Raw genomic sequence first — 27859 nt, 5'->3', positions numbered from 1 at the left:
CACGTCTACTAGATATTTTTTTCGGCATTTTTCGTATTTTATACCGCATTTGTCTTGGATAACTCCGTTAACAGTGTGTATATTCCTATCTCTCTATACTGAATTGTCGCATATGACGTCACAGCAGTATGGTGCCGAAATCCGATTGAAATATGCATATCGCTGTATTTGAATTTCAACTCTTAATATCGCTGAAAATATGCTTGTAACACCATTTATTATGTTCAGTATTTTAATAAAAAATGTTTTAGATAATTTTTTTCATAAAATTATGATTTTTTTAAGAGCATGCGATAAGTCCTGGAATTTTTTTAATTTTTAGAAATAAATGACTCATTTTTAGTTCCATTGCAACTGAAGCTATTTTGGATATTTAAACACCATAAACACTTAAATATCAATATTATGTACATGTAGTTGAAATTTAATTCCATTTAAAATATTATTCATTTTTGTTTCTATGGATACACTTAAAAATTTGTCCAACCGATAACTTTGTGCCAATTTATTTTCAGAAACCAGTTTGACCATATGAAAGAATAAGATTTAAATGCTTCTTTAGAGTTAGTTGGACAGTTACTGAGAAAAATGAGATTTAAAATTTTAAATTTCCATAAATTGTTTGTTTCATTGGAACTGGTCGCCATTTTGAACAAGGGAAACTTGTAACAATGTTTCGCAACCTCTCCCTCATACATAAGTACAGTCATGATATTTTATTGGGGGTAGCTTAGGGGAAATCGCACTCTATAACTATTACACAAAGTAGAACCCCCCCCCCCTCCCCCATTCCTGAAAATTGAATCTAGAGCAGAATTTCCCACACGAAAAAATTACTCTAGAGTAATTTTTCCGTGGGGAAAATCCTACTGACTAGAGTCTATTTTCCGGGGGCAATCCTGCTCTAGAGACAAATTTCCGGGGCAGAGATTTTAGAAGGGAAATCCTACTCTAGGTACAAAACGGGTGTCGCAAAATTAAGAGAATTTACTTTAAGGTATTCAATGTATAATGACGGAATATTGAACAATCATTAATTTAAACTAGTTAAATATGTACTACTAGATAACAATGAAGGTAAAATGAACTGCATACACATTTCTGAAAATATATAAGAAGCCGGTCACTTTGCATCGTAAACGTTTTTGAAGAGTTATCAGCCCTTGATGAAAAGAATAAAAAAAAAATAGTTTTGACAAAATATATGTGATAAATGATTCATTTTATTTCATATGTTAATAAAGAGAGGGTTCATACATATTTTCTCTAAAACATTTGTTTGAAATTCAATTTTCTTTTTGCTATTAATAGTATTAAAAAAAATACTAATATTAAAAAATAAAACGTTTCACGCGTTAAAGATTATAATCAGGCAAATATAAAATATGAATAAGTCATGTACACACACCATTTTACAAATTTCTAGAACACATTTTAATTTCAGTCGTTCAGTGATCGAAGGTATTTATAAACATTTACTAATTGGTTGCCCATGTCCCCTACATAAAGATTGTCATTACAGTCCACACACAGACGTCGGGGAGCGGACACTCCATCTTGTGTTGTGATCAGCAGGGATAGGAAATTACCGTCAACATCAAGGAGGTGGACATCGTTACACTGGAGTCTGGCATTGCAAACTAGGATATGACCAAGGCTGTCAGTAGCAATTCCAGTAGGCAGCAAGCTGCCTGGGGGCTCCTGACGTGTGTAAGAGAACCGGTGTCTTCCTGATTTTTTCACCACAACCACGGCGTGTTTGTAGAAATCTGATGCACATATATCCCCATTGATGTTCTCTGTAATATAACGTGGCGTCTTGTACAGTTCCCTACCTATGTCGTCCTTCTGTATGTCTAAGATCTTCTTTCCCGCTTTGCTGCATCTAGTCAACTTTGCTTCTTTGCCGTCACTTAGTCCCACCAGAACATCTCCGCTAGCGGGAGAGGAGTAGACACTTTGTGCTCTCCAATATCCTATATCCTATATAATGAACCTTCTAAACTTCTTAACAGGGGTCATTCTCTGAATGGTTTTTCCATTGTTGTCTATATACAGCAAATCTCCATCATCCGTAATTGTATGGAAGCCATAATTTTCTCCCGCATCACTTTGTATTCTAAAAGCCATAACCTGTGTTCCTTGGTCTTCAGTCTGTACTATATCACCCAGAAAATTACTTATCCAAACTTTTCCTGACTTCTCACGAGAGATATGCCAAGGTTTAATACCCTCCGGTACCTTGAAATCTCTTAATTTCGTGGGGGAGCTTGCCAGGCATTTGGACATTCTTTCATCTATGGCTTCTTTTGACATGTTTGAGATGGAAAACTTTTCTTTTTTTGACCACGTTGATGTGTTCGTTTGGAAGAATCTCTCGTTTTCTGGCCACCATCCATTTTATCAGCAATTCTTTTTTCTCCCCTTGAAATAGGTATCTGAACTTTCCCCGGTAGACTGTCATCTTTGGTAAATTTGATCTCGTACCAACCCGTATTTATAGCCCGATAGATGTATTAAGATGATACCTTATTACTTATATTTACATTTGTGACTTATTCATAATTTATATTTGCCTGATTATAATCTTTAACACGTGAAACGTTTTCCTTTTCAAACCCAACGGCACGTGTTTGATCCACTGATTGCGCGTCGACCCTTCATGACGTCACTGAGAAATTACGTCGAACGTTTATAACGCGAGGAACCCGTGTTTATACGGATAGAGATACATGTACGCGTTGCTTTTAATAGTGTTATATAAAAGAAAACATTTGCATATATATATATATATATATATATATATATATATATATATATATATATATATATATATATATATATATATATATATATATATATATATATATAAAGCAATGCCATTAAAACAAAATCATATTAATAACGAGCTGACAAAAAAGGGGGAAGAATCATCAGTGAAAGAAAAGTGAGCACTCAGAGACTAAATTGTCTTGAATTAATTAAGTAATTATCTTACCTCGACAAACTCCCATTTTGCACACATTTTTCTTATACATGTATCTAATTTTCAAATGTGTGCAAAACGGGAAAAAATCGTATAAATTTAGAGAAGCAAGCCAACTTATAACAACTTGTCCATGTAGATAACATGATCTTTTTCTTGCCAGGATCACATCAAAGACATGATCAAAATGCAATGAAAAGCTCCAAAACGAACTCAGTCCAAGTGTAAGTTTGACATTAGCTTTTAAAAATATCTGATTGATGATACGATAATTTTTTTTTTTGTCTAAAGAAATACACAAAGAATCAAATATTATAGTTGTGTATGTTTGGCAAAAAAAAACAAGAGGCCCACGGGCCACATCGCTCACCTGAGCACATTGGCTAGAAAAAAAAAGAAGCAAAAATCAGTTAAGTATTGAAAAATTAACGGGGGGGGGGATTTTAAACTACCTGATGATGCTTTCATATCAATATAACAAATGGCATTGCTGTTCTTGAGCAGAAGATTTTTTCCCATATATTCATTTGTAAAAATTTGATCCCCCATTGGCCCCACCCTACCCCCGGGTCCCTCATTTGAACAAATTTCATTCCACAGTACCCAAGGATGCCTCCATATCAATTTTACTAATCATGGCTTTTCTGTTCTTGAGGAAAAGATTTTTTCCTGTATATTTCTATGTAAAACTTTGATCCCCCATTGTGGCCCCACCCTACCCCCGGGGGTCATGATTTGGACAAATTTGAATCTTCACTACCAGAGGATGCTTCCATATAAATATGACCAATCATGGCTTTACTGTTCTTAAGAAGAAAATTTTTAAAGATATTTTCCTGTATATTTCTATGTAAAACTTTGATCCCCCATTGTGGCCCCACCCTATCCCCAGGGATCATGATTTAAACAAACTTGAATCTACACTACCTGAGGATGCTTCCATATAAATATGACAAATTATGGCTTTGCCGTTCTTAAGAAGAAGATTTTTAAAGATATTTTCCTATGTATTTCTATGTAAAACTTGGATCCCCTATTGTGGCCCCACCCTATCCCCGGGGGTCATGATTTAAACAAACTTGAATCTTAACTACCTGAGGATGCCTCCATATAAATATGACCAATCATGGCTTTGTTGTTCTTAAGAAGAAGATTTTTTAAAATATTTTCCTATATATTTCTATGTAAAACTTTGATCCCCAATTGTGGCCCCACCCTACCCCCGGGGTCATGATTTGAACAAATTTCATTCTACACTACCCAAGGATGCCTCCATATCAATTTTACTAATCATGGCTTTTCTGTTCCTGAGAAAAAAAGATTTTTTCCTGTATATTTCTATGTAAAAGTTTGATCCCCCATTGTGGCCCCACCCTATCCCCAGGGGTCATGATTTGAACAAACTTGAATCTACACTACCTGAGGATGCTTCCATATAAATATGACCAATCATGGCTTTGCTGTTCTTAAGAAGAAGATTTTTAAAGATATTTTCCTATATATTTCTGTGTAAAACTTGGATCCCCCATTGTGGCCCCACCCTACCCCCGGGGGTCATGATTTGAACAAACTTGAATCTACACTACCTGAGGATGCTTCCATATAATTATGACCAATCATGGCTTTGCTGTTCTTAAGAAGAAGATTTTAAAAGATATTTTCCTATATATTTCTATGTAAAACTTTGATCCCCCATTGTGGCCCCTCCCTACCCCCGGGGGTCATGATTTGAACAAATTTGAATCTACACTACCTGAGGATGTTTCCACATAAGTTTCATCTTTCCTGGCCCAGTGGTTCTTGAGAAGAAGATTTTTAAATGATGCCATTATTTTTTCACTAATTCCTAATTATCTCCCCTTGAAAGAGGGCGTGGCCCTTCATTTGTACAAACTTGAATCCCCTTCACCCAAGGATACTTTGTGGCAAGTTTGGTTGAATTTGGCCCAGTGGTTCTTGAGAAGAAGTCAAAAATGTGAAAAGTTTACAGACGGACAGACGGACAGACGGACGGACGGACAGACGGACGACGGACAAAAAGTGATCAGAAAAGCTCACTTGAGCCTTCGGCTCAGGTGAGCTAAAAATCTTGATTAGATATATGCTTCAGTTAACATTCATATGAGTCCCTGCTTCATAAATGTATGAAAAGAAATTCAACGTGGGAGGGAAGTTGGAGCTACCAACGAAGACGATACTAATAACAGTTTTGTTCCACGGAAGCTCTTTTTTTTAAAGTGCTTTATTTTTAAAGACAATAGTCATATTTTTAACTTAACCTCAGAGAGAATTCTATCTGTAACGCACTGTAGTATCGCTATAATTCTTTCTCTTACAGAGAAGGAGTGTTTCGTCAGAAGAACGGGTGATTGTTCTACACGCATCCTCAAGTGCTTTAGAGGAAAACTATGAATCTTAAACAAAAAGGGTATTATATTGTTGATATACTTGGTGTAGTAAGCGTCTTAAGATGAGACGAATTTTCCAGTCGGCGAGCAGCGTAATAATTATGTTGATATGCAAGTTACCAAGCTTTTGAGAGAATCTAAATTTTTGTTGGTAAACTTACCTAATTCCTAACGCCACCATACGACATCATACAAACAAGATGTAACATAATTATGTTGACATGCAGCTTATTTATGTGAACACGCATGATAATTATGTTAACATGCAAGATATTAATGTCAGTATATGCGAGTTATTTTTGTTGACATGCAACAAAATTATGTAGACATGCAACTTATTTATGTCAACATGTGACTTATTTTATGTCAACATGCAACTTATTTATGTCAACATGCGACTTAAAATTATTCATGTTAACGTGCGAGTTATATTTTAACATGTATGATACTTAAATCAACATGCAAGATAATAAGTTGCATGTCGACAGTTGAAGTAATGCCTGAAGATACACATAGAAATAGTTATATGGTAGAAGAGTTGCATGTTTTAATTATCAAAGCTAACACTCTTGTTACTCGGGTTTCTTTTTTAAAAAAACACTGCATTGTTATAGATCACTATAGTGTGCTTTATTCAGAATATGTTTTGTCTAATAATTGTTAGAGTGCCAAATATTAGACTGAAAAACTTCCTTGACAACGTAAATAGCCCTATACCTGAGTTAATTATTAACTAACCAATAAAAGAAAAATGGAATTGTTGATTTAGAGTACACGTCCTGGTCGAGCTCTATTTTCATTGAAAAGTTTTATCAAACAAACTTATTATAAATCTCATTTCGACCCTTTAATTTGCTGAAAATACTTGTCTAGCTGTTTTTCAGAATATTGAACATACAGAAATATAATTATGTCATCATTTTGGAATTGTTACGTCACAAAACTATTATGATCAATAACTATTATGATCAGTCGGTCACAATACACGTACTGTATATTTTTCATGCATGTTTGTTTACAATTATAGCAAAAACATCAACTTCCCTTATATGCTTGGCGTTTTATAAAACAATATTCAGAGCTTTTTAAATGTCCATTAATATTCCATGAATTTGCATTGGCCCTGGCTGTAAAATGTCAAGAATGCTTGAATTCATTACTCATTACCCTGAAGATTTCACTTAATTTTATTTTTAAATCTAAGACTAAGGGCGGATCACTGTAACTACATAAAAATATCACGGAATTAAGGAAAACTGTTTCCTCGTTTGTTATAAATTGCGATCGTTTAATCTAGAATTAATATTTACATTTAATAGTTTTTTTTCTACTGTATATGCTTTTTTCTACTATAATATATATACTTTTTTAATTATTGTCTACTATACTAACTGAGAAAATTGATTTGAATTTCATTTTCGTGTACATCAATGTACATACTCACAGAGAAAATCGCGCCAAAGTGACGTCACAAATCACAATGAGGCTACAGAGACGTCAATAATAGTATAACGATATAGGACAGCGAGAAATTCAAACATTAAGGTCAAGATCTAGTAAATGAAAGGTGCCTACAGATTTCTCAAATTTGAGAAATAAATTCCTTTAATGGTGCTTTATAACTTTAGCTTGGTCAGATAAGGTGTTTCGGGGCATAATTTGTAGATGAACAAGACGAAAAATCATATTTTAAACTGTCATTTTCCATGGAAAATTAAGAAAACTGGTCATGAATACGGGAGTTTTTTTCCATATCAGACAAAGAAATGCATCCAGATTGCCTACAGTCTCTCAGAAAACGGTAATTTGTATGTTCTTGGCCTCTTCTTTAAAATAATATTAAATTGAATATAGGTATCGGGATTACTTTTCACATGATTTCAAATTGAATTCTATGAAAGTACTTTATTTTCTACAAAATTCTACTAGAGCCGTAAAGTACGGGAAAAAGAAAGTTAAAATTGATTATGACGTCATAATGGATCTAGCACCAAAAAGTTAGTCTGAATTCATTTACTAGATCTTGACCTTAAGTGTATTTTTGCTGCTTTTAAACATGTAAAATATGTAAATATAAGGAAAGTTTTTTTCAGTTGCGTGTGAATTATTGGTGTGCATGTAAATCACACAGACTTGCACATAAGCATATTTTTACTAATATTACTAATAATTAAATATCTTAAGTGTGTAGTGCATAGAAAGACCTTAATTTTTTTAAAAGTCTTAAAAGTTACAAAGGCTTTTGTGGAAATCAACGCTCGGAAAACGAAATCGAGTTATTTCAAGGACAAGTTAACTAGTATCCCTCCAGTTCCGGAAAATCGAAATGTGAAAGTAAACAGTCAAGACCCAGCCAGCTCTGGAAGGTATTTTTGAAGTGTGAAAGACAATAATGTTGTTTTGATAAGCAGCATAGACATAAAACGAAGTAGTAAGTAATCATTATACTAGCTATTTCGTCATTCGGTATTTACCTGAGCTGAGCGGCTCATAATGATGTCAACTAAAAACCTATACCACGAAAAACCTAAACGACTCGTAATCAAATCCTTTATCTGTTTTGACAAGTCGAGATTGTACCAAACATTGAAAAGTCCAGTCATCACTGTTAAAGCTTTGAATATGGTGACGAGTTGACTTTTAGATCTTGCATCAAGTGCACGAAAATTATCCATACCATGAGTAAGTCTGAAATACAACAGAAATCTTTGAGAACACCATTCCATGGTTTTTTCAAAATTAATCTTTAAAAAAAAAATGGTCATAAAAAATTAATTACAGTGAGTTAGTCCCAATTGACAAAGAATTTGTGTTTCCTTTCATTTATTTTTTTTTTCCTTGGAGGGGGAAAAGGGGGGGTGATAAATACAAAGTAACATTAATTATTTTATTTATTTACTTTTAATGACCAGGATGGGCCATGGTGAACAAAAAGAAATACAGCTTAAAGCCTTTATATTCATCAAGTTCCCTGTTTTGATGGAGAAAGAGATGTCTAATGCACATACATAGATATAAAACTTCAGGTGAGAATTGTGAAAAGTTTAGACTATAGTGGTGTTAAATGGATTAGGGAAAGCACCCATATTCCTTCGATTACCCAAGTTTTACTTTCAGTTGTGGAAATGTTGAAGACATTGACAAAGGAATAATATAAACCATTAAAATTTCCACTCACCATATTTCAAAAATACCTGAATGGTATAGCTTCAACTCTTTGACTGTTTAGTATAATCAGGTTTGCAGTATATCTCCATGTATGTCAAGGGATACAATTTTATTTTTAACCTCTCTAAAATTTATTTTCTAAAATATTGTACAGTCAAACCTCATTATCTCGAACTCGATGGAACTGAGAAAAAACTTCGAGATATCAGAGGTAAAGTACTTAAAGAATAAGTGGTTGGGACTTCCAAATCACTTCGACATTTCAGGAGATATCAGTGTTCGAGATATCAAAGTTCAACTGTATATAAACAGATGTATGGTAAAAAGACTCAGTAATTAATGTTATGGACACAAGGGGAGTGAAAGTGGAATTTCCTTTATACACCTTCAAGACAAAGTGTTTTATGAATTGTTTATTTTTCTCTTTTCAGAATGATGATAAGGTGCAAAAACCCTCTCCATGGCTTACCACAGTCAAAAATAGGAGGGATGTTAGCCACATTCATTTTCATCTTCCTTTTCTACAAAAGTATGTGTAACTTAAATGCTGAAAGTCAACAAAAATTTGATTTGTCAACAAAATAAGATTTTAAGTGTTATTTTAAGTAGTATATCAATTGATTTGCAGTATGGAGCTGCATATTTCAGTTTTGATGTATATCAAGTGCACACTACTGTACTAGATTTAATTGAATAGGTTGCTTGGGCAGTACTAGAATTGCTTATCAGGGATTAAGAGATTTAATGGTTTTGAGTCCTAGTGCTTCACAAAAACAAATTGCAGAGTGATTGGTTAGGCAAGAGAAAAATGATTGTATCTGAAGAAGTTTTACAGTCTTTAAGTGTGGTTAATTCTTATAATGTCAGCATGGTTGATAAATGTTAATTAATAGAGAGGTTAAGCATTTGACCGTGTGCCTCTACGTTTATGTGTAAACCTAGACGTGTTTTTACAAGTACGCGTAACTAACATCGTGTTCTGTTTAACAAACTATACGTGTACCGGTACGTGTAAAATGTCATTTCAACAAGTCACCTTTACAATCCATTTGTGTCAAATAATTCTATGACTTTGATTAAAAAAGATGCGTAGATGTACGTAATAAACTCTCAACATCACAACAAACATCTCCTGAAAAAAATATATTCTATAATTTGAGTTTAAGAAGCTACACGTTCTTTCCTACGTGTACTTATGAATCTACACGTTGTGTACAACTTGTAGAATTACGCGCTATGCAAAACTGATGACGTAAATCGCAGTAAATTAGGGAATTTCCCTAGCTACACATACACATAGACGTACAAGGTCATCTGCTTAACCTCTCTATTATAAACAAGTATGCAAGTAAAGGATTTATTTCTTATATATATATATATATATATATATATATATATATATATATATATATATATATATATATATATATATATATGTAGACTCAACCACCTGAGTCTTAAAAACTTCTATGGTCATATATTTCACACTTGAATATTTAAGATAAACCACTCCTAAGTTTTTAGGCATCAAAGTTGGATTAACCTACAAAAAAAAGTTCTTAGATCCCTCTCCTATTACAGAGTTAAACATTGTATTTTACTGTTTATACAAATTATTTGTGATGTAATCTGTTTATTTTGAATATTTTACAGGTTTTCTAGTTGAGGATAACACGGAACCCTTAAGTAAGTAGTTATTTCTGTTAGACTGTCCATTGAACATGTATATTATTGATTTTATTAATGGTCTGTGATATTTTTCTCAGTGGATACTGTAATGATGTACATGTATCAAGTGTATGTTTCAAAAGTTTTGGTTTTTTTTTCTTCATTTGGCCATTTGTTGAAAGATACAGTCAAACCTTGATATCTTGAACTCAATGGGATTGAGATTTTTTTTAGATATCTGAGGCCTCAATATATTGAGGTTACAACACATAAAGAAAAATGGTTTGAACCTGGTGTTCAAGATCGGTGTTCAAGATACCAAAGTTCAACTGCATGTATCTCAATTAAATAACCCATACACATTGTCATGAAATGATCTGATAACCTATTATTTTATTGGTATATGTTAATTATTTATAAAACATTGGTAACATAAATAGTCATGCATGCATTCTTCAGTAAAGCTCCTCCAAGTTCATGCAAGTTTAGCATGTTTAGGCTCTAAAATTCTTATGATGTACTATGTATAATGTAAACATACTTATTTTAGCATTAGTCATGTTAAACCTCTTTTGCATTGCCTCTTTTCCACTAATTTATACACATGCTAATGTATGATTAAAACTTATACTTATCATAGTTAAAACTCTAGTGCCCTAATTGAAGATAGCCCTAATCAGATTAAGAGGACGATTGTGTGTAATTTTGGGACAGGGTGTGATGATTTATGTATGTTTACAGAATGTGCTCCAACATAACCTCCTTAAGACATTTACCAGTAATATTTGATTTGATTTCATCAACAGGGACTTAAGTTTAAAATCTAATCAATGATTATAGGTGGCTTATTTACTATTATGTCCAGTGTCAATCATATTGTCAAAAAAATGGAAAAAGTGTACCTTTGTAACCTTCCTCATAATACATGTATTACCAAATCAGTGTTCAATTCCTTACAATCATTTTTTTCTATTCAACAGGTTTAAAATGAAAAATGAATTTTAAAAAGAAAAATAGTTTTCTAGCTGCAGAACTGTAGCATTATGATTTTATATATTAGTCTTTGACCATAACGCTACAGATCTCGTATTGCAAATATGGTGCAATTTATGGCGCAAGATTTTCTGTGCATGGTTGGGGAGAATTCTCCATTTTCCAGCATTGGTCAATCAACTACCTTTCTCTCCCTGAATTCTAGACATTTTTTAAACAACCTGAATATTTTATCTATACCTTCTAACCGTCTATATTCATCTCTACAGACCAATTAACTCGCTTGTTTTGAATTTTTGTCGGGTGGCAGAAAATTCAAAACAAGCAAGTTTTTTGGTCTGTAGAGACGATTGTAAAGGGTTAGGAGGGGTATAAATATACAGTTTGCTTAAAAAATATGTCTAGAATTTAGGGAGTTGATTGACCAATTCTGGAAAGTGGAGAAATTCTCCCCAGTGGTGGGCAGAAAATCTTGCACCGTAAATTGCACCATGTTTGCATTACAGGATCTGTAGTGTTATGGTCAAAGACTAATATATAAAATCATAATGCTACAGTTCTAAACAATAAAGAACTGGGGGGGTGGGGGCTCTATTGATAATATAGTGAATCTGTAGTAAAAAATGTATTATTTCTTTAAAAATCTTCTCCGCACCTGGCCATATCTTAGGCAAACACAGTAAAAGTTTTTATAAGGTAGGGAATCTTTACCAGATTTTTGAACATCTGGACCATTTGGTCAAGTGTTTTGGTCCTGGCCAGGGCTCTATTAGTTTGTATTCTACTGAGAGGAGTTATTCCCCTTTGCCATTTACTTTTGATAATTTATCACTGTAAATAATGTACTTGAAAGTTAAATAGAGGAAGAGAATTATGCAAAAACTTTTATTGTATAATACAAAAAGTACTTTCATAGTTTTAATGATCAGATAGACTTGTAAGTAATAGATAAATAAAAATGAGACAAAAATAACTTGTCTTATTAAATGTTCATCAAAGACCAAGAGAGGCCAATATAAAAGATTTCAACAAGGGATTAAAATAGTACAGAAGCATTGATAATTTGTTAATATACTGTATGGTGATAGTGATAAATGGGGAACAGATTTGAATCTAATTTAAGAACTGTTAATAAATATTAAGACCAATTATTTTGTTGATCATGATCACCCTATTTTTCTTGCTTTTGGGCAACAAAGCTTCACCTTTCAGTTCATTTTATACTCTATGCATCCTTTAAATTGTTGTATCATACTCAGGTGACCATTAAGGCCCTTGGGCCTCTTGTTATTATGATATTTTATTTGGCTAAAAATAAAGAAATTGCATTAAACATGTTTAAAGCAAAGAAAGATATAGTGAATCCATGCTTTAACAAGTAACATTTTATTTACCCAGTAAACCATATCCTCAAGTGCAGTATTGAAATGTTTATATGTTTAATATTTACATCTGCAAATGTTTTCTTTTATATAACACTATTAAAAGCAACGTGTATCTATATCCATATAAACGTGGGTTCCTCGCGTCATAAACGTTCGACGTAATTTCTCAATGACGTCATAAAGGGTCGACGCGCAATTGATGGATGAAATATGTGCCGTTTAGTTTGAAAAATAAAACATTTCACGCGTTAAAGATTGTAATCAGGAATTTATAAAATATGAATAAGTCATAAATGTAAATATAAGTAATATTGTATCATTTTTAAACATCTATCAGGATATATAAATAAGGGTTGGTACGAGATCAAATTTACCATAAAACCCTTCGGGCTTTTTGGAATTTGATCTCATGACCAACCCGTATTTATATCCTGATAGATGTTTAAAAATGATACATTATTTCTTAATTAATTGCATTTTGTTTCTTTTTTTCTTTAAGTTGCAGTTTATTATTTTTTCAGATATTTCAGCCTTTAATGTATCTCATTCGCTTGGTAATGCTTATATCCCTAACAAAAAGCTATGCATTTATGTTGTATTTAACCTTCCAATAATTTAACCGATAACAACCTCTGTATGGAGTATTTCAGACTCTCAGTTGTAACTTCACTATGAAATCTAACACAGATTGTATCTTTATAAATGTTATTTCTGTTGATGATTACAGCAGTAAATCCTACACTGCTGTATCCTGTTCAGTATACCTGAGTTTGACTGTATTATTATAGGACTCGATCACTTTACAATGTAGCTCCAAGATGAGTGGTCCTCTTGTTTGTATGACGTAATTTACTCTTCACAGTAGAATTTTTTCTCTTTATTTGTGATTTATCTTTCATGGTTTTTGTGTTCATCTTTCCACATATACACCTGGAAGCACTGAAAAACAGTAAAAATTATAATACAAGAAATGTGAAGATCTCAGAAGTCTTGTAGAAATTAATGACTTTTAGTTCACTTCAGCTAAATTAAAGGCTCAAGTGAACTTTTCTGATCAAAAAGTGTCCAGTGGCTAAAATTGGTAAAGGTGACATCACACCCAATAAACTGTAAATTAAAGCTATTGAATCTTAGACTTTAATTTTGACATACATGTAACCAGAGTTGCCAGTCCTTACAATTTTGACATAATTAAGGCTTATCGTTTTAGCATCTTAATTACACTTTGCAATTTATATTCATTTCTCTCCATCCAAAAATTGAAATACCAGTATTCTTATATCTGTTCACCTTTATTTTTCACTATTAAAGTAAAAAAAAGTTGCAGTCATTAAAGCACTTGACTGTATTGACATTGTCCATTTCTATGCTAACTTACAATCTAAATCATTTTAATGTGAACAGAATTGTAAAATACCCAGCGGTTTGGTGTCTCAGCCCCCTGGACCTATTCTAAAGAATTTTCATTTTTTGATGTTGGAAGCTGACTGCACACCAATGAGCATGATAAAATGTTTTATTAATTTGCATCTTAATGTACATGATCAGGAAGAAAATGGTGACTCAGTTGAGCACTTTGGCCCATGGGTCTCTTCTGTAAAAAAATAATTTATCTCTTTAGATATATCTAAAATTTCCTTTATGATAGCACAACCAGTTACATAAATGATTGTTAATTTGCACATAGTTAACAAAGGTCATTAAAAGTTTGAATTTCACTGTAGTCTGGATACAAGTTTTGGAATATTAGTACACGGTTGAACACTATAATTTCAAAATTACAATTCCAATTTTGAAGTATATATTAAGGTAATGGAAGCTGAAATTATTGATTTGCTGCAGTATTTAACTTTAGATGTGTAGTTATAATTGAAATACATAGATGCAGCTTGTTAAGTCTTTGAATTTTAAAAAGTTTTATGAACCTTAAATTGATAATCTTTCATTTTGTGAGGATTTTATGTGTATTTTTCTAATGATTTATGTTCTCATAATTTTCAGAATACTTGGAAACTGTGAAGAGATTTTTTCTGAATGTAAAGCAGAGAGATAAAATTTGTAAGTATAGCAAATATATGTATATGTGTTCATGAACACCGTATGTGATCAACTTTTGGTTCAGGTTTTAAATGAAAGTACTAGTCTAGAAATTTCAAGTAGGCCTAATTATAATGTCAATTATTTGTGAAAGGTATTTCCGGTTAAATATCCCCATCATTAGCAGCCAGCCCCTGAAAATGTGTACCTAAATGAAATGTAGGCATTGCAAATATAATTGTCATGCATAAAATCCATCCTCCAGATTCAGCCAGTTAAGCATGTTGCAGAAATGTCTATGCAGTAAAATATTTGAAGTTGACACCCAGAGAAATCACCACATGCTATGAATTGGGATTAAAGTGTGATGGATAACTCAGAAATTTAAAGCCATTATGAAAATAAATTACTTAACTTTCTGACACTTTAATGAAAGCACTAAAATGTACTCAAACTTTATTAGACCATATGTTATGTTTTATAAAACTGATTTTTCAATTAAGTACAGTTCTTTGTAAAGATCATGCAAAATAGGCATGCAGGTGATATATGAGGGTTCTCGGAATTCGATGATTTTCCACACATAGTTTTCTTTTGCCCTATGAACCATGTATGCAAAAGGAAAAATGTTTTGATTCACGGTTACCATGGAAACATGGGTAAAGAATTTTCCCTAGCAACCAGCCGATTTTCAGCTTTGATGGACTAAAAAATCTCTTATCTTTCAGGCTCAAATTAAATGTAAATACTAAAAGAATTTCTTTTTCATTGCTGTTATTCTCAAGATAATGATCTTAACAGTCTTCACAATCAAAATATAGAAATAAGATTTAAAGATATATCTGTGATAGATGTGTGAATATATGCATGTTTTTCCTTTTTTGCTGACTCAGCATTTTCCTTGATTTTGGAATTATTCAATGCCTAATTACTCCAGTGATGGACCTCATACAGACATCCTATGTATATAACATAAAAGCAGAGGATTCTGTCTTTTAGAATTTGAATTCAGAAGCGTATAATTTTTAAACATTCCTATCCGTTGCCTAGCAACAAAAATGGATGTTTTGATGAATAAAAAGAGAAAAAATGTAGAATGCTAAAGTCATAAATCACATAACTTGTTATCTTTGAATACTCAAAACAAATTTTACAATAAATTGAAATTTTTGAGACCTCTCTGCAAGCTATGGAATGTTTTACAATTTGTAATCTCCATGGTAACAGCAATTTCCCCTTAGCAACACATCATAGAATAATAATTTTAGCATGTTCATGTACCTGTTGTTAAGGATTCTTCAAAGCATGCTGTAAAATTGTGATTAGGCAAATTTTACAATGTAATTAGCATCTTATAAAATTTTATTTTTCACTTGATTTTCCCATGGCAACGATTCTGAGCACATAGCAACCAATGTAACCTATGTAGAGTTAAGAGATTCTCTGTAGGAATTTCAACTGTTTTGATACTCAGAATCAAGATTACAGGACATGTTTATGTAAAATCGTTGCTGGTACAAAATATACATAAATATATACATTTGCAATCAAGATTTAAAAATTCAAACTAAGAATGTTACCATGGTAACGGGTATAAACATTTTTAGTTCACCTGAGCCAAAGGCTCAAGTGAGCTTTTCTGATCGAAATTTGTCCATTGTTTGTCGTCGTTGTCGTCGTCATTGTCGTTGTAAACTTTTCACAATTTCATCTTCTTCTCCAGAACTCCTCGACCAATTTCAACCAAACTTGGCACAGAGTATCCTTGGATAAAGGGAATTCAAGTTTGTTCAAATGAAGGGCCATGCTCTCTTCCAAGGGGAGATAATTACAAATTAATGAAAAATTAATGGCATCTTTTAAAAATCTACTTCTCAAGAACCACTGAGCCAGGAAATATGAAACTCGTGTGGAATCATTCTCAGGTAGTGTAGATTCAATTTTGTTAAAATCATGACCCCCGGGAGTAGGTTGGGGCAGCAATGGATGATCAAAGTTTTACACAGGAATATATAGGAAAAATCTTTTAACATCTTCTCAAGAGCAGCGAAACCATAATTGGTCATATTTATATAGAAGCATCCTCAGGTGGTGTAGATTCAAGTTTGTTCAAATCATGACCCCCGGGGGTAGGTTGGGGCCACAATGGACGATCAAAGTTTTATATAGAAATATATATAGGAAAAATCTTCTCAAGAACAACAAAGCCATGATTGGTTATTAACTATTAGGAAGTATCCAAGGTAGTGTAGATTCATATTTGATAAAAATCATTACCCACTGGTATATATAAATATCTCCTGGGATATGTAGTGGTCACAATTGATTATTAAAGTTATGCATAGGAATACATAGGACATTTTTTTTCAAATCTTGTTCTCAAGAAGAGCAAAGCTATGATTAGTCATATTTATATGGAAGCATCCTCAAATAGTGTAGATTCAGATTTGTTCAAATCATGACCCCAGGGGATAGGGTAGGATCATAATGAAAGTTCAAACTTGTAGTGAAAAAAGTCACAATTAGTCAAAGAAATATGAAAGCGTGTTTAGTTAGTGTAGATTCAATTTTGTTCAAATCATACCCCCCCCCCCCCCCTCTTTTTTAGGGGTAGGTTGGGACCACGTATGCATTAAAGCTCTTCAATACTGAACTGATTTTTGCTTTTTTCCAAGCCACAGTGCTCAGGTGAGTGATGTGGCCCATGGGCCTCATGTTGTTTTTATCATTTTAGTTTTATTTCTGCATTTTCATTCAGGGTTCATTGATCTTTCTAAATTAAAAAAAAAGAAATATACAAGCACGGGTTTTCAAGTTTTGACAAAAAAATTAATGCACTTTGTTAATTATTATTTCATGAAAGAAATAAATTCATTTTTTTAATTAATATACAATTATTGCTGCTTTTTGAGGTCAATTCGATGATTAAGACACCCGAGGAGTACAATATTCACCGAGCCCGAAGGGCAAGGTGAATACTGTACTTCGAAGGTGTCTAAATCATCGTATTGACCTAAAAAAACCCAGCAATAACTGTTTTATTATACGATTATCTATTTTTTGTCCAATGTAGAATAAATAATTCCCTATATTGACCTGGAAATAATTCCTTATATTGACCTGGAGGGTCACGTGCAGGTCAATATAACGTAGTGTTTTTCTAACATTGTTGGATCTCAGCCAATCAGAGAAATTGGGAATTATTCAATCATACAATAAAGTATTTTATAAAATGAATGTTTGCATTTTGGCATAGTAATTTTTCCTTACTTTTTCCCATGCTTGTGCCTGAAAATGAATCTGATGTGGGATTTCCGTAGGGGGGAGGATCCTACTCTAGAGTCTATTTTCTGGGGGGGGAATCCTACTCTTGAGTCAGTTTTCTGGGGGAAAAAGATTTTAGAGGGGAAATCCTACTCTACAACACCGGTAGATAATGAGCTGATTTATGGTATGTCTCTTGATATTGTACAAATCAGGTTTCGAGTTTCTTTGGTCCATTTTTTGCTCACCAGAGCAGATGGCTCAAGCATCTTTTTATCGTTCAAAAATCATAACACTTAGGGATTGTGTGGAGCAACAACAATGATCAAAGTTATACAAAGGAATACAGAAAAACATGCTTATAGATAAGGAGCTTATATATGAAATGACGCTTACAGCTAAGAGATCTGTGGGTTAAGAAAATATTTGGTACTGTACTTTATCAAATGAGTTGAAATGGTGTATATTCCCGATGTTTTCCGAGCGAATATACACAATTTAAACGACGTGGATAAAGCGAATACCACTTCACACAATTATAGATGTTTTATTATTTGCACAATTATATATATTTTAGTTATCTCATAAGATTTTCTTTTTTCACAAAAAATTAAGATAATCCCTGTAAAATGATGTTAATTGCTTTCTATCCAAATCGACAACGCGTAAATTGATGACGTCGCACTGTTAACATTGAAATGCTGAAAGTTTTTTGTAAATCTATACAAAATATTAAATCTTGGAATGATATTTGCTGCGTCTTTTAAAATATATGTGACAGTTTGTTGATTTATTTTTATACAAACGTTTGATTTTGAAGTTCTACACGTTGTAAAGACCGAGGAATCATTAAATGTAATCCTATTCTGAAATCATTCTGTGTATGGTGACAGTGCTAAGCCAGTTATTTGTAGAATCATAGTAAGTTATATAGTATAATGTAAGAAAGTATTGATGAAAGTGGCCAGATCACTTTCCTGAATGGTAAAATGATCATGAAACACCAACTTCACTAATAGGCCTAATGTTTCCTGTGAGAACGTGTTGGGGGTGTGGAGAGTGGGGTTAACATTCATATTTACAGTGGTCAGTTAAAAAAAATGTAATTTCGTTGAGATAAAACGAGAGCTTTCTTGTTTTTAACAAAATGTTTGCTCATTATCATTTATGTTAAAATGCAAGAACTTTCAAAAATAAAAGTTTCGAAAATTTTACATCTTGAAGCATCGGATTGTGTCAAAACCGGAAGTGCTATTTATAAATCATACGGAAGGATAAAACATTACTTTATCTTATGGATAGTATCCACCACAAGCATGGGATTAAACTAATTAGTTTAATCTCACACGTGTGGTGGATACTACCTATAAGATAAACTTATAATAAATTAAAATTGTCTATCCCTGATACTTCAATTCGATATAAGCATGTTTTACTATATATAGAAAAGTTTAAAAACAGCAAAGCCATGATTAGTCATTTTAATTCAGAAGCATCCTAAGTGCAAATTTTAAGTTTGTTGCTGACTGACCAACTTTTATGAAAGTACTTCTATTAGTGCCTTAAATGTAAAAAAAAAAAAATCCTTTTTATTCACTGCTCAGTTCAATAATAAAAATTTCAAATCTTTTTTTTCTGCTATGCCTGCAGATAATTAGCTGAAGTTTCTTTATATCAATGACCAAGATTAGGTTTGACAATCATGATTAAGATAGAAATGTACAGCCATCAGACTTAAGAAATTCACAGATGGTCGTTTGTTTGTCTCTTCATATTTCATTTTCTAGTTTCGCATTGATTGAACCATTTCAATAAGTTCACCTGTACAGAAGTTTCAATGTAAAAGGTGAAGATAACGAACAGTGATCGATCTCATAAAATCTATAAACATTACAAATATGTGAAGAGGGCATAAAACACGGACCCCTTGAAATTCCAGAGGTTGGACCAGGTGCCTAGGAGGAGTAAGCATCCCCTGTTGACCGGTCAAACCCGCCGTGAGCCCTATGTAATTATGAGGATGACGGAACTTTCCATAGTCAATTCAGTATAAAAACAAAGGCTTAACAATTGGTATGAAACAAGTCATCCAAATACTACCCAATGATAGGTTATATATATTTGCTAACAAGGTCATTATAACGACCATAAAATTTACGAAATACCAACTTTAATCGAGGTTGTTGAAATCCCTGTAACATCAACTTATCAGTGAGTAGCATGCCTCACTTTAAAAATTGATCGTACTCAGAGCAAGCTCTTGAGTACCGAATAAACAACATAAACAAGTGATACTGGAACATTAAAAATAAGGAAAGGTGAAAGTGAGCTTTTCTGATCACCTATCTTCTGTCTATCTGTCCGTCTGTCCATTGTTCATTTCTTATTTTTTCAACTTTTTTCTACAAAACCTGTTGGTCAAATTCAACCAAACTGTCGCAAACTAGTGTATTCTAACAAAACCTATATATCTAAGGGAGAGGAGAATATAATCGAAAATGATTCCTCATCATCACAATTAAGGTTAAAATGCATAATTTTTTAATAGCAACGTCTAGATGATTGATAGATTTTTCGATATTGGTCATATTGTACGAATGCAACATAGGTTTTATGATTTAAGAATAAAATTGCGCATTACAGGAAAAAGTTATATATGCAAAAATATTAACACAAGTTTCCTTTCTAGTTTTGGTTTTAGGACTTGATTGCAGAATGTATAACATTTATATATATTTTCTACCAGTAATCATTTTAATTGTCAATGTTCCGTAATCTTGATTCTGTGTAACAAAACTGTTGAAGTGCTTAAGGAGGGATTCTTTTCTGGTTTCTGACTAGATGAAATATTCAAAGTACATTTGCTTGTATGTCTTGTATATTACATGTAAGTGATTTAAAAAAAATCATAGTTTTCTTTCCTCATCAAAGTTGTACAACTTTAAATAGAAATGGTAAACTGAGTTCGAAATCTAACAGGGACTATATTTTTGGCGCAATGATGGCGTATGAAAAAATCTCCTTTTCTGCTTCTCAACATTACTATAGAATAATGAATTTACTTAAAATTTTCAAACAAAACAAGACTTTTTAAACAAGAGGCCCAAGGGCCTTAACGGTCACCTGAGTATGATACAACAATTTAAAGGATGCATAGAGTATACTATGAACTGAAAGGTGAAACTTTGTTGCCAAAAAGCAAGAAAAATAGGGTGATCATGATCAACAAAATAATTGGTCTTAATATTCATTAACAGTTTATAAATTATGTTCTATAAATCTGATCCCCATTTATCACTATCACCATACAGTATATTAACAAATTATCAATGCTTCTGTACTATTTTAATCCTTTGTTGAAATTTCTTACATTGGCCTCTCTTGGTCCTTGATGAACATTTAATAAGACAAGTTATTTTTGTCTCATTTTTATTTATCTACTACTTACAAGTCTATCTGATCATTAAAACTATGAAAGTACTTTCTGTATTATACAATAAAAGTTTTTGCATAATTATCTTATTCTATTTACCTTTCAAGTACATTATTTACAGTGATAAATTATCAAAAGTAAATGGCAAAGGGGAATAACTCCTCTCAGTATAATACAAAATAATAGAGCCCTGGCCAGGACCAGAACACTTGACCAAATGGTCCAGATGTTCAAAAATCTGGTAAAAATAATCTTCCTTATTAAAACTTTTACTCTTTTTACCTCTGATATGCCCAGGTGCAGAGAAGATTTTTAAAGAAATAATGCATTTTTACTACAGATTCACTATATTATCAATAGAGCCCCCCCCCCCCCCCCCAACACCAGAGCTTCTGACCCTGGGACCATAAGTTTGCTCATCATAACTAATCACTTTGTTTATCTGCTAAACACCAAGGAGCAAACAGGATTATTTAATAGAATTAATGCATTTTTACCATATTATCAAGAGCCCCACCCTCACACCAGCACATCTGACCCAGCAAATAAATTTTGCTTTTTCACTTTATAATCAATAGAAGCCCCCCCCCTCCCCCACCACCAGAACCCTTAAATCTGGGGTCATAAAATTCACAATTTTGGAAGAGGCATCCTTGCCTATCATAACAATGTACTTAGTTTGTTTAAACAATACCCAGGGGCAGAGAAGAAGATTTTCAAAGAAATAATTCACCTTCACTACAGGATCTATATAGCCCCACCCTAGCACCAGAACTCCTGTCCCCGGGGCCATGAATTTCACAATTTTGGAAGAGGCATCATTGCTTATTATAACAATGTACTTAGTTTGTTTGAATAATACCCAGGGGCAGAGAAAAAGATTTTTAAAGAATTAAAACATTTTCACATTAAATCAATAGAGCCCGCGGCGCTCTAACACCAGAACCCCTGATCCAGGAGCCACGAATTTCACAATTTTGGAAGAGGCATCCTTGCTTATCAAAACTATGTATTTAATTTGTTTCAATAATACCCAGGAGCAGAGAAGTAGATTTTCAAAGAATTAAGGCATTTTCACTATATAGTCAATAGAGCCCCGCCCTAACACCAGAACCCCTGCCCCTGGGGCCATGAAATTCATAATTTTGAAAGAGGCATTCTTGCTCATCATAACTATGTACTTAGTTACTTTATTTAATACCCAGGAGCAGAGAAGAAGATTTTCAAAGAAGTAATGCATTTTCACTATATAATCAATAGAGCCCCGCCCTAACACCAGAACCCCTGCCCCTGGGGCCATGAAATTCACAATTTTGAAAGAGGCACTCTTGCTCATCATAACTGTGTACTTAGTTACTGTATTTAATACCCAGGAGCAGAGAAGAAGATTTTCAAAGAAGTAATGCATTTTCACTATATAATCAATAGAGCCCCGCCCTAACACCAGAACCCCTGACCCTGGGGCCATGAATTTCACAATTTTGGAAGAGGCACTCTTACTCATCATAACTATATACTTAGTTAGTTTATTTAATACCCAGGAGCAGAGAAGAAGATTTTCAAAGAAATAATGCACTTTCACTATATAATCTATATAGCCCCTCCCTAGCACCAGAACCCCTGACCCTGGGGCCATGAATTTCTCAATTTTGGTAGAGGGGTCAATGCTTATTACAATCATGCCAACAGTTTGACTGCTTGATGTCCAGGAGTAAAGAAGATTTTTGAAGATTGCATTAATTTTGGTGGTTTTAGCCCCACCCCTCAGGCCCCAGGGGGGCAGGGATCATGAAATTCATAATTTTTGTTCCCCTTCACCCATAGATGCTATATGCCAAATTTGGTTGAAATTGGTTGAGCGATTTCAGAGAAGAAGCTAAAAATGTTCAAATGTTAACGCACATCGCACGACGACGGACAAAAACGGATAGCAATAGGTCACCTGAGTGACTCAGGTGACCTAAAAATTCAAATGTAATTAAAATTAATAATAACGGATTGAAGTTTTAAAATATATCAAATAAATATGATTTTACAAACAAACTACAATTTTCTTAGCTTTTAAAAGCTTTCAATCTAAGTAAAGATTTGAGCAAAAAATATTTAAAAAGTGTTTTTCTCTCTTAGTAAACCATCAAAACTTGTTGTTTTTGTGTCAATTTGTATCTTTATATGACTGCTTCATCGTTTGTAAAAATAAGAAAAATTTAAATTTACGAAGCATATATTTACATTTCCAATGTCTTTGTCCGAGATAAAATTACAAATTGTAAAAATACTTTATTTCTACATAAATCTACTGTAGGTGCGGTTTAAAAAATCACGTGCGGGGCGGGACAAATAGAGACAGAAGCGGGGTTATTAGCACGGGAATTTTCAGAATCAGCAGCATATAAATATAAGGAATAACTGTCAGATTTTTTGGATTCATGACGATGATCAATCAATTGGCTTGCATGATAATTTTATGCATAAACGCCTTCGGCATTTATGCAAATTATCACGCAAGCCACTCGATTGATCACATCATGAATCCAAAAAATTAGACAGTTATTCCTTAAATAAAAATGACTAAAATATCCTAACAATTTAAGAAAAATTGAGGAAATTCGGGTTAGCCAATATCTACATGTACTTTAGTTGAATTATGCATGTTGATTCGGTGGTATCAACTGAAAGACCCTATATGGTAGTATCTTTTTACGCAGAAAGAAAAACATTTTAACTTTTGAAATAGAAGAAGGCATCACATGATTGGAAACAGTGTTTCTTTATTGTTAAAGTGAAGGAAAAAGATATGACCTTGACCTGACCTTTGTTCTAAAATTTAATCTTACTGATACCATCACTTAGTGATTATGTCTTCTTGATTCTATGAAAATTTCGTCAATTTTTAGATACAAGAAATATGATAAGAAACCCTCCTTAAGAATATGACTCTCAATTCTTCATAGATTACATTGGTTGTTATGTTCACATAACAAAAAAACTTTGATAAGATGCTAATTGCATTGTAAAATTTGCCTAATCACAATTTTACAGCATGCTTTGAAAAATCCTTAATAAAATCTTTACCCCCGGAAAACTGGCTCTAGAGTAGGATTCTCCGGAAAATGACTCTAGAGTAGGATTTGCCCTACAGAAATTCCACATAAGATTCAATTTTCTGTTACAACATAGCAAAATAGTTTGAAAAATTAACTATGCCAAAATGCGAACATTCATTTTATAAAATACTTGAATAAAAAAAATGAATTTATTTCATTCATGAAAAAGTAATTAAAGAAGTGCATTAATATTTTTTTTTCAAAACATGAAATCCTGTGCTTGTATATTTTCTTTTTTGAATTTAAAAAGCTATGAATGAAAATGAAGAAATAAAGCTGAAATGATATAAACAAAGATGTTTATACCCGTTACCATGGTAACATTCTTAGTTTGAATTTTTAAATCTTGATTGCAAATGTATATATTTATGTATATTTTGTACCAGCAATGATTTTACATAAACATGTCCTGTAATCTTGATTCTGAGTATCAAAGCAGTTGAAATTCCTACAGAGAATCTCTTAACTCTACATAGGTTACATTGGTTGCTATGTGCTCAGAATCGTTGCCATGGGAAAATCAAGTGAAAAATAAAATTTTATAAGATGCTAATTACATTGTAAAATTTGCCTAATCACAATTTTACAGCATGCTTTGAAGAATCCTTAACAACAGGTACATGAACATGCTAAAATTATTATTCTATGATGTGTTGCTAAGGGGAAATTGCTGTTACCATGGAGATTACAAATTGTAAAACATTCCATAGCTTGCAGAGAGGTCTCAAAAATTTCAATTTATTGTAAAATTTGTTTTGAATATTCAAAGATAACAAGGTATGTGTTTTATGACTTTAGCATTTTACATTTTTTCTCTTTTTATTCATCAAAACATCCATTTTTTGTTGCTAGGCAACGGATAGGAATGTTTAAAAATTATACGCTTCTGAATTCAAATTCTAAAAGACAAAATCCTCTGCTTTTATGTTATATACACAGGATATCTGTATGAGGTCCATCACTGGAGTAATTAGGCATTGAATAATTCCAAAATCAAGGAAAATGCTGAGTCAGCAAAAAAGGAAAACCATGCATATATTCCCACATATATCACAGATATATCTTTAAATCTTATTTCTATATTTTTGATTGTGAAAACTGTTAAGATCATTATCTTGAGAATAACAGCAATGAAAAAGAAATTCTTTTAGTATTTACATTTAATTTGAGCCTGAAAGATAAGAGATTTTTTAGTCCATCAAAGCTGAAAATCGGCTGGTTGCTAGGGAAAATTCTTTACCCATGTTTCCATGGTAACCGTGAATCAAAACATTTTTCCTTTTGCATACATGGTTCATAGGGCAAAAGAAAACTATGTGTGGAAAATCATCGAATTCTGAGAACCTTCATATATCACCCTTTGCATGATTTTTACACAGAACTGTACTTAAATGCTTTGAAGTTTTCTTTGTGGACACACTTGGTATACATGAAATTGTTTGAATATTTTGTTTAAGTGCTTTAGACTTTTCATTAGTATTTGCTTAATAAATGTTATATACTCTGTTATAATTCCAGATCTTGACAGAGAAAAATCCTATCTTAATGAGAAAGCCCAGAAGTTAAGAATTCTCTGCTACACCATGACGGTGCCAGCTAACATGCATACAAAGGCTATAGCCGTGAACAACACATGGGGAGCTCGATGTACGAAACTAATTTTTGTGACTCCAGAGCCTAGCTCTACCTTATATACCATGCAGGTGGATGTTAAGGAGGGAAGGAGCTACCTCACTGACAAAACCGTAAAGACACTTACAGCACTTTACAGAACTTATAAAAATGACTATGATTGGTTTTTCAAATGTGACGATGATGTATTTATCATCATGGAAAATTTACGCCTTCTTCTTGCAAAGCATGAATCTCATGTACCAGTTTATCTGGGGCACCAGTTTAGACTGTTGACAAAACAGGGATATTTGTCAGGAGGTGCCGGATATGCTATTAATAGAAAGGCCCTGGAGATAATCAACGAGGAAGGTTTTCAGGTGTCGGGGAAATGTGAGGTATCCGGAAAGGACGAGGACTTGGATATTGGGAGGTGTTTTGGGAACCTTGGTGTAAAAATTTATTCCACAATTGATACTCAAGGACGACAAGCATTCCACCCATTTGGCTTTCAGAGGGCTTTCTATGGACACAAAGGAGGAGAGATTTACTATGTCTCAAGGCCGTATAACACAGTAAATACAAGACTTAATCTTTTTCCAGTTTTAATATGTGATATGTATAGGATCTCCCATGGTTTGTTGTTGGATATGATTTTTATCCAGTGAGTTATGTTTTCTATCCTCGAGCCTTGGTGATGGGATAGAAAACACACAAGTTGAATAAAAATCATATCCTACCACAAACCAATGGTAGATTCTTTTATCACATGTTTTATACATAGCTTATACATAGCTAAAATGTTTTACACTGTTTTTATGTGTGAATCCACTTCATTTCTCATGTATGAATTTTCCTACCAAATTAACAGGAGTCCGTGTTTTCTAGGAGGGACCAAGGTCACTTTTAGTTGCTTTATACATTTAAAAACATGCAAATTCCAGGGGATCCGCCCCCCCCCCCCCCCCCCCCCCCCGGTCTCCCCTTCTGTGCATAATGTTGATCCAGCTTAGGCCTTGTTCAGTAATGGATTAACATCATGAATTTATGTACTGCAAAGATATGACTCAAATACCCTTTTTTTTCTTTTTTTCCAGGGCCCTGATTGCTGCAGTGAGTTCACAGTGTCTTTCCACTATGTCACTCCAGAGGAAATGTACCTAATGGAATATTTGTTATATCACACAAGAATCTATGGCCGGCATTCAGTCACGAAAGACAAGGAAATCTTCACAAACAAAGAGGCCGTTATCCCTAACAAGGCTCCTAATGAAGTGCTCCTGACTCCAAAATTTATATGGCATCATCTTTATAGATATTCAAGATTTGAGTAGATTTTTTTTCTACATTTTTAACCTTTAAGGACAGATGATACAAACAATAATTTGGATGCACGGTTTGGTGTATATTTTTGGACTAATTCTGGTGGTAAATAATGCATGTATGAAATATCTAAAATATTAAGAAATTGTAAACTTTCTATGACACTCAAATGTCTTCTTTTTTTTTTTAATCATCACTCTATAACAATTTTTCATCTCTTTAAAGGATAATTCCTTTTAAAGGATATTATTGAGAAACTTTGAATGAAAAATGAAATTTTTTCAGCTAAACTTATTCATTTTACTGATTTGTTATTTTCATCATGAGTTATGATAAAACTGTATCATCTGGCCTAAAGTTGATATTTTTATGTAAAAGTTGATCAATTTCCTTTCAGCAGTTTAGACACTTTATCCTAGGAGCTATCACAATTAAGTTCACTAGTAATGCCAGAAATAAAATATTTATTATTTAGG

The 27859-nt window shown here is 33.0% G+C and overlaps 2 protein-coding genes across 2 annotated transcripts in view; one reads left to right on the top strand and one right to left on the bottom strand.

The window, feature by feature from the left end:
- Positions 1 to 2316, bottom strand: part of LOC133186924 (uncharacterized) — a 50578-nt gene extending 48262 nt beyond the window's left edge. Inside the window, exons 1-2 of the mRNA XM_061322313.1 lie at positions 2134 to 2316; positions 1491 to 1983 (exon numbers count right to left, since the gene is read on the bottom strand). Of these exons, the coding sequence (XP_061178297.1) occupies positions 1491 to 1983; positions 2134 to 2316 (676 nt within the window). The remainder of the gene's footprint in view (positions 1 to 1490; positions 1984 to 2133) is intronic.
- Positions 2317 to 7792: 5476 nt separating this feature from the next.
- On the top strand, positions 7793 to 27648 carry LOC133187083 (glycoprotein-N-acetylgalactosamine 3-beta-galactosyltransferase 1-like). Its single transcript, XM_061322449.1, has 7 exons — positions 7793 to 7825; positions 8307 to 8420; positions 8994 to 9091; positions 10216 to 10248; positions 14610 to 14666; positions 25968 to 26635; positions 27158 to 27648. The coding sequence occupies exons 3-7, from the start codon at positions 8995 to 8997 to the stop codon at positions 27392 to 27394; spliced, it is 1092 nt and encodes a 363-aa protein (XP_061178433.1). The 5' UTR covers positions 7793 to 7825; positions 8307 to 8420; position 8994; the 3' UTR covers positions 27395 to 27648.
- The last annotated feature ends 211 nt before the right edge of the window (positions 27649 to 27859 follow it).

Source organism: Saccostrea echinata, unplaced genomic scaffold (assembly GCF_033153115.1).
Source record: "Saccostrea echinata isolate AGI-Se365-2 ecotype Australia unplaced genomic scaffold, CSIRO_AGI_Sech_v1 ptg000014l, whole genome shotgun sequence".
Classification (NCBI taxonomy): Eukaryota; Metazoa; Mollusca; class Bivalvia; order Ostreida; family Ostreidae; genus Saccostrea; species Saccostrea echinata.
This window is presented reverse-complemented; position numbering and strand designations above follow the sequence as displayed.